An 8,364-nucleotide genomic window follows, 5' to 3' on the forward strand; every position below is an offset into this window, starting at 1 on the left:
TAAAAACAGCTGTCACAAAACTAAATAAAGTAAATAAAAATCCTGGCTGGAAGATCCTCCACTAGTGGAGTTTTCCATTCTGTGCTTAAAAATAAATTTCTGAACAGTGTTTTACAATTAGGCTGGAAGGTTCATCACATACAATGAATATACAACCCAAAGCCCATACTTCACCACACAAAATTTGCATGCAGGAAAAGAGATTGGTGGGAAGGGAGAGGAGAAAGATTGTAGGAAGTCTAAGTAAGAATCCAACTTTTCAACAGGTGCCTGTTATACCTCAAAGAGCACGCAAAACATGACCCATGAAGGAATAAGAATTTCAATGTTTTTTGGTAACAAGATACTGTGAATGCTTCTGCCCTTGGAGATGGCTGGAGAAAAAATTATTAAATACTATGTACAGAATTCACATATGAAACTTGAACTTCCCACTTGTTTTTCCCCACCCACTCAGCTCTTCCCCATTGGCTCTCAAAGAAAATCACCCTATCTGTACTAATTGCAAGAATGTAGCCACAGTATGAATTATATAAGCTGCTTATCCACGGACTCCAACAATATATTTATGCTTATATTAAAATTTCTAGGAAGCTTAAGTCAATTATGGAAATTCCTGAATTCATTCTAAATCTGAATATATCTAGATATCAATATATAACTCTACAACAAGGCTATATTAATCCCTGCTGTCATAATGAAGATAATTTACCAACACAGTATTTATCAGGGAAAAATGAAAGAACGGGGGAAAAGAAAATTTCACAAAGCAAAGTTCTATAATCAAGCTGTAGCACAGAAAATTATATAAGGAGTTCCTTCACTTGGCTTGAGTGTTGAAGAAAAGAATAAATGAAATGAATGAAAACATGCAAAATATAATTTAGGATCCTCTTAACTTTGCAAGTGTTACAATGTTATAAAAATGCTTTTTAAAAAAATGTTTCCGTGGGGGCACCTAGGTGGCTCAGCCAGTTGAGAGTTTGGCTTCAGCTAAGGTCATGAACTCACAGGTCTTGAGTTTGAGTCCCGCATATGCTCTCTGCTGTCTGTGCTGAGCCTGCGTCAGATCCTCTGTCCCCCTTTCTCTGTGCACCTCCCCTGTTCAGGCTCTATCAAAAGTAAGCATTAAAAAAAAAAAAAAAGTTTCCCTCATTACACATAGCAGGTTTGAGTTTTGTAACTGTAATATTAAACAACCAGCTCTATCGATGAGAATCTCTACCCAAATTTTATTCTACAGTACTTTCCCAGTGCAGACAAAAAAAAAAAAAAGCATAGATATTAATATGAAAGTATTATTTCTAAATTCTTTTCAAAAGGAGTTATTTTCTTTTATGATCTGAGCTAAGTGATTCTTTATCTTATGTTGACATAAAGGATCTTTGCTAGAGGATCTCTAATTTTAAGTCTGGGGTATTAAGGTTCATGTTTCCTAACTCATAGCTTTTCTTATCTGAGAACATCAAGTTTCATAGATGGTCACTTTTTCAGTCATCTTTTTCCTAACTTACATAATGAAATGGAATGAGCAACCAGATTCAGGTTATAACTTTTCACTTACGTTAAGCACGTAATTGTAATTATAGACCAAACAGATGAATGTATTCTCTAAAGCACAAAGGAATACACAAATTATAGGTGCACAATCTGCATCTGGGGACCATGGTATTCTGAAACATAAAACTCCCTATTAAGGCCTTACTAAGATATGCTTATCGCAGGCCCCATCTCAATGAGCTATCCTCTCTGTGCTAATAAACCTGAAGGTGTGACTCTTCTGGAGTTGCATTAATAGGCAACACAGAAGACCAAAAAACCTTTTGAAGACCAAAATAAATGGAGTTCTGACAGATGGTAAGAAAGGTGAGAGGGAATGGGGAATCTTAGTTCCATTCAAATCATGAGTGTCCAGTTAACTACCTCACCTTGTGAGGTAAAACTAACGTAATAAAGTGTAATAATGTAATAATAACTGAAATTTTAAAATAAAAATAATCCCTATGATAGATCGAACCCCTCCTGCACCACCTCCTGGTCACTCAGTATGTGTTTTAAATTCAGGGTTGCCCTATCAGAAGGAGGTCATTTAAGGACAGTCAACCTCAATGAAATACCTAATACACTAACTCAAAAATAACCAGAACTGTATTTCAAAAGGGGAAAAACAGAGTGAGAAAAAGTAACATCCTACTTAAGATGTTAACCATGTTAGTTATTAGGGTTACAATTATCTACACTAATTTTGTTAACAGCCCCATAATTTCTAAAGCATAAAATATTAATTATGTAGCAGTATTTTTCACTTTAACAAAACACACTTGAAAATTCCTTCTCACTCAGGCCAAATCTAATTTTAGAACTGACCCTAAGCACGAAACTAGTGGCCAATTAGACTGAGAAAAAAAAAAAAAAAAATACTGAGTCGAGAAAATTAGACTGGATAAAAAATAATAACTTTAATAAGCTGTCCGTCAGAAAAATACATTTAGAAGTTCCAAGGCTAAAGAGGGTGGTGTTTCCCAAAGGAAAATATTAATGAATCGGTTGCTTCCACATGCACGGCTGGGATTTTAGAACTGTCAGACTAACAAAGTTATGAGCATGAAGATTAGAGCTGTTTTACGCAGAGCAAATGGAGTGAGGAACATACACAATCCTTCAAGCAACAAAAGTTTACTGATTAATTAAAGGAGGGAGGCTGACACCCTACCTCTCATAGCCCGCCTCCTCCCACTGGATTATTTGGGGAATTAGAAATGTAACAATGTATCAGCAGAGGACACACACACACACACACTCCCTGCACTGTAACTTAAAGCAGTCATTCCACATTAAAATATAGACAATATTTTCTATGAAAATACAAGTGCACCAAAAACTCTTAAGATGCCTATTTATTTACTTTAACGCCATTCTACATATTAAACTACCTTACAGATCTGGTGACTCTTTGAAAAGCAAGCACATCCCTTTATAACTCAATACCACCTTCCTTCCCGACTTGAGATACCTTCACAGAATGAATGCACAAAACTTCCATTATTTTCCTGGGTGCTTCCCCTCCTCCTCCCTCGCGAAACACGAATATATATCTTTTTGAGTTCACATAAATTGATAACTAGCACCAGTAACTCAATCGATTTTAAATATGCTTAATCTTGAAAGTTCTAATAAGATGTGTTCAGGTTGGAAACGAAAAACTACCTTATAAGGATATAAAAGACAGAAAGCAGGAAGCGGCTTTGACAAAACTAAGGAAGTTGCAGCGCGCTTGCTCACTGGGGGACTTTTTTGAGGCAAGAGAAGTAACACATGACATCTTTCTCTCTCAAATTAAAATGTGACTTGGTCCACCGGTAAAAGCGCAGTGGGTGATGGAAAAGACCGCGAGTCGGAAAGGAAGAGGAGGTGGGTGGTCAAATGAAAGCCCCGACCTAGGTTCCCATTTTCAGAGTCCGATTCTTCCCTTTTCCCACCCACACCCTGGGCAGTGTTGTCACAGCAATCTTGCAAAACCTACAAGGACTGCTTCTCTCTTCTAGCTCCTCTGCCAAGCTGTCCCCGCGCTCGATCCACTCGGTCCCAAACCCACAGTCAGGAAGAGACGCGGAGGAAAAGGAGAGCCGGGTGCGCCGGGTGGCGACCACCCCGACCGCACCGCGGGCCCCGGAGGAACGACCGACCCCAAGTCTCCTTGGGAAACGCTGCCCACCGCGATGGGGGAAGGGCCGGGAGGGGTCCCGCGGAGCAAGCCACTCCCAGGGGGGTTCTCGGCCCCGCACGCCCGCCCGGGTCCCAGAGGGTGAAGCGAGGCGACAAGGGAGGCCCTGGCTCCGGGCCCCACCCCTCGCAACACGGCGGGGCTAGGGCTGACACGGCCGGCGGCAGCACCTTGCCGCAACACACATCTCCCGACCCCCACGGTTCCCCGCCATTTACCCCCCCCTCCGCCTCAGTTTCCCCACCCCCCGCCCGTCAGCCCCCTTACCCCGTGCCACAGTCCACCACACAGGCCGGCAGCCGTCCCGCCATCTTCCTCCTCGCCTGCTGCTGCCGCTGCCGCCGTCTGCTCCGTGCTGATTGGGGCCAGGGATTGGCGGCGGGAGATCGGAGCTATCTGACCATCCACAGCCGGGCCGCCCTCTCCGTCCGGGGGGGAGCCGGGAAGCCGAAGCAGTAGCGAGAAAGCAGCAGGCTCGGTCAGCGGCTACCACTTCCGCAACCCAGGCGGGCAGGCAGTCCCCGCCCTGCCCCGCCGAGGCCTCCTCCCCCTCTCTCTCTCTCCCCTCCTCCTCCCTCCTGCCCCCACCCTACAACTTCTTCCCCCCACGCCGCCTTGCCCCGGGAAGCCAAGATGGCCGCCGGTGCCGCCGCCCCGGCCAGGCCAGGCCCAGGCCGCGAGCGCTCCCGCTTCCGGCTCCGAGCGGGAGGGGCGAGAGAGCATGCGCAAACGACGTGCTGCCGCCGGCCTCCGCTCGCGTCCGGATGTTAATGAAGTCCACTTCGGGTTTTCCCGAGGGTAGGGGCGGGGAAGTCGGCCTCAGCTTCCAGATCTCCTTCTGAAGCTGGAAGGGCTTTTTAGTTTCAATTACTTGTGTGGTAGGTTGAGGGAGGAATGGAACTGCATCCGGCAGCCGCGAGTATCTTCTCCAGTGCCCCGGGGAAAACCGGCCTAACAGAAAACGTTCTCAGCGGCACACAACATTCTTGTAACTTGGAGAGTCTGCTTTTCTGGGTAGAAAAGCGATTATCAGACCGAGGGTGAGCAGTCGGGAGGGATAGGTGAACAAAGGCTTGCACCGTGGCTCTTCTGCCTTTGTGCCGAGTTTTTAGTCATTTACACCTGTGCATTGTTACAACATTGTCTAGATTTGTAGGCTCCCCACCCCCAGGGTCAGGCCTGTACCCTCGAGGACAAATAGTCCGTTATTCAAGGCTTTTGGTTGATGACAAAGATTCCCTCGTAGTAAAGATTGTACTATTTTACTAGCAGGATTATACCAAGGATTAAGGACCAAAAAATTAATTAGGAAAAAAAGGATAAAAACTGGAGAGCCCAGAACAATGGTTTTCAAACTTAAATGTGCATCAGAATTACCTGGAAGATTTGTTAAAACAGATTTCAGGGCCACACCCCCAGAGTGTTCTGCTTAGTCTGAAGAAGGGCCATGTGATGGTCTGGGACCCCATCTGGGGGGAACCTAGAAGTTTAAAAGCTTTCCACCAGGCTTATCTTCTGATAAATCATCAATGTGCTTACATGTCGGAAATAAAAAATATTTTCCCTAAGAAAGGTGTCTTAATCACTCCAGGCGATAACAGTATGGTGTTAGACCAGCCTGAGGAATGTAAGGTGGGTTTTTCATTCGTTTAACAGATAGGTATTGCTCACCTACTCAATTGTGGCAGGGACTGTGCTGCCCTTGAATAGTCATTGGGCACAAAAATAGATAAGGTCTCTAGTCATAGTTCACAGTGTAGTGGGAAAACATAAGTTTTGTTAAAAGCAATAGCAGAGAACAGGGTCCTGTGAGAAATGGGGATGAAGGGTGGAAGAATAGGAGGAAAGTGGAATATAGCTTTTCTGACAAAGTGACATTTCAAAGGTTAGGTAGGAAATAGTGGAAAGGGTGAGGAGAGCTTACCATAACGGAACAGCAAGAGTCAAGGACCTGAGGTGGAAAAGAGCTTGGATTGTTCCACAAATTCAAAGAAGACCCAAATGGTCAAAGTGAAGTGAGCCAGGGAAGATGGGAGGTGAAGCCTGAGAAATAAGGAAGAATCAAACTGTAAGTATTTGTAGACTTCTCCACGAATCTTTAGCCTAAAAGCAACCTGGAAGACATCAAAGAGATTGAAGCAAGTAAATGTGGCTGCTTTGCAGGGAATGGACCCCACAAAGAGTGAAATGAGTGGGCGGTCTTATTACATTGTGTGCTGTAAATCAGAGATAGAATTATGTGAGCAGTAACATCCAGTTGGGATCAGACATGTGCAGAGGAGACAAGGGGAATCATCATCACCAACTAATGCCCAGCACACCCACAGCTACTCACAGAAAGTAGATAAATAATCCTCCTGGGCGGCTTACTTCAGCAATTGTCTTCCAAGAAATCAGACAGAAGTGGTTCTCTGTTCAGATCATAGTTGGGTTTTTTTCCCCTACATTTTAGAAGACACAAAACAGATTCTTTGCTGCCTTTTCCACCATCAGATATTTAAGGTCATTTGGAAGAATAGATGCTTGAAGATAAACTGTGACAGAAAAGGGACATGTGGGTTGGTTGGAGTAAACAGTTGTTTACAGAATTACTGGTAGCATGTCAGGAGTGAAAGGATCTTACCAGAAGGGTCCTAAGAACAGGGGTTAGGCACTTGAACAGATCACTCAATGAGACCCACACTGGTGGATCCTCAGGATGGCCTCCCACACTGGCCTTGTGTGGGCTGTCACAAAAGTAGTTACATTAAGGGTCAGAAACTGGAATGTTTCCAGGGCACAACAGGTGACCTTATGACTGAAAAGGACCATGAGGAGGTTTGATAATAGGGAGAGTCCACATCCCCACCAAAGGCGGTAGAAAACTATTGCTATGCAGAAATGTAGACCCAGGATTGCCAGAGCCTCTAATTGTTCCAGAAAAGTTGGAAATCTGTATTTTTGTCTGTTAGTAACTAATTCTCTGCAGGCTGTATCTGACCTATGGGCTACCAGTTTTCAACTTTTGATTTGAGAAGCTGTTTAACAGTTTACTTGTATATTGGATTCAAATATACAGCTCATGTCAGTGCTGTGTACTGTATTTCATAGGTATGAGGAAACCTACAGATAGTCTCTTTCATGTAGTCAAGTCTGACCTTTGTCTGTAAAGGCTGTGACTGCTAGAAGCATTTGGAAGCTTCCAACACTTGTTGGAAGTATCATTTGTGCTTGTTCCTCATAATTTGTCTCCCCAAACATTTGCTTGTTTAAGACCCCTCCTACTTCCTACTTGCTACATGCCAAAATTGGTCAACCTCTGTGCTCTTGCTGTGGTTAAGCCTTCCTCAGCTGCACACAGCGTTCAGAAGTACATCCAGCCAGAACATTTCTGACAACCCTGTTTGCATATATACCCTTCCTGCTCCCAATACAGAGAAGCAGAGGATGTCAGAGCTAAAAGACCTCACAGAGATGATCGTGCTTAGACATGAAAAGGAAAACAGTGGTGGATCGGTGGGGTTTGTGTGACCGCCTTATATCCATTCTTTAATAACACCCTGAATTCTTTTTAGTTCAGATCAACCAGGTGCTTGTCACTTTCTAAGCCTGGTCCCCAACATTTCAAGCACTTGTGAGTCTTGTAATAATCCTTTCAAGAAATCCCCATTTGCTTAAATTAGTAGTAATCAGTTTTCATTACTTGCTAAGTTACATAGAAACCAGACAATGTAAGTGATTTTCCCAGTATCTTAGAGAAACTAGGGACCAGGACCCAGACCACAGCCTGGCTCTTTTCACCACTCTCTAGTTCAAACGCCACAACGCTGTTTAATTTTGACTGATATGCTGTGTGATTTCCTAAGTTATTTGTATTTTAAGGCCAACTTAACAAATGTCTCTGGGGGCGCCTGAGTTGTCAGTCTGTTGAGCACCTGGCTCTTGACTTTGGCTCAGGGCATGACCTCACGGATTTGTGAGTTCTAGCCCTGCATCGGGCTTCCCACTGATAGGAAGGAGCCTACTTGGGATACTCTCCTTCTCCCTCTTGCTCTGCCCCTCCCCCACTCTCACTCTCTCTGGATCTTAAAATGTCCAAAAAATTCACAAAATTCACATGTGACTCAATCTCCATTGTTTTAATATGGGAAATGTTGTTATGGTTTTGAATGAACATAAGTACTTGCTGCGAGGATGACTATTTGCAAACTGGCAGACCAATCAAATCCACTCAAAGCCACAGAGTATTGATTAAAGGCAACGAGATAAATGGCCAAGATATCCATGCAGCTGAGTGGTCAGAGGGAGTGTTTGTAAATCTTGGCTTCTCCCTACTCCAGTTGTGTGATCTTAGACAGCTTAGTATGTAGAGAGAGCCCTGAACTTGGAATTAAAAGACTTGAGTGTTAATTCTTTAATCTGTTTTTATCTATGCATTTGCAGAAATAACTAACCTATAGGATTGTTGTAAAGTTTGAATTTTAAGGAAGCATATTATAAATTATGGGATGATATTATGGACAGATCAGGAGGACTATAGTTTAATTATAAAGTAATGACTCTTTTACTTCCTACCTAAACATACAGTCTTTTGTATCCTCCTCATCACAGAAGTTATCTTGGGGCCTGTGTACTCTTAATGCTACTATCATACAGAATAT

The 8,364-nt window shown here is 43.5% G+C and overlaps 2 protein-coding genes across 2 annotated transcripts in view; one reads left to right on the forward strand and one right to left on the reverse strand.

Annotated features, from left to right (window-relative positions):
• ACTR3 (actin related protein 3) overlaps window positions 1-4,083 on the reverse strand; it is a 67,097-nt gene extending 63,014 nt beyond the window's left edge. Inside the window, exon 1 of the mRNA XM_045479570.1 lies at window positions 3,992-4,083. Within this exon, the coding sequence (XP_045335526.1) occupies window positions 3,992-4,035 (44 nt within the window). The 5' untranslated portion in view covers window positions 4,036-4,083. The remainder of the gene's footprint in view (window positions 1-3,991) is intronic.
• LOC123598834 (serine/arginine repetitive matrix protein 3-like) lies at window positions 3,319-5,292 on the forward strand. The gene is made up of 2 exons (XM_045479571.1): window positions 3,319-3,411; window positions 3,546-5,292. The coding sequence occupies exons 1-2, from the start codon at window positions 3,378-3,380 to the stop codon at window positions 4,181-4,183; spliced, it is 672 nt and encodes a 223-aa protein (XP_045335527.1). The 5' UTR covers window positions 3,319-3,377; the 3' UTR covers window positions 4,184-5,292.
• Window positions 5,293-8,364: the final 3,072 nt, after the last annotated feature.

The sequence above is a fragment of the Leopardus geoffroyi genome, chromosome C1 (assembly GCF_018350155.1).
Source record: "Leopardus geoffroyi isolate Oge1 chromosome C1, O.geoffroyi_Oge1_pat1.0, whole genome shotgun sequence".
NCBI lineage: Eukaryota > Metazoa > Chordata > Mammalia > Carnivora > Felidae > Leopardus > Leopardus geoffroyi.

Coding starts and splice junctions, on each gene's coding strand:
- LOC123598834 (XM_045479571.1), top strand. CDS start 3,378: ATGGAAAAGACCGCGAGTCGGAAAGGAAGAGGAG. Junction 3,412..3,545: donor GAGTCGGAAAGGAAGAGGAG/GTGGGTGGTCAA, acceptor TCTCTCTTCTAG/CTCCTCTGCCAAGCTGTCCC.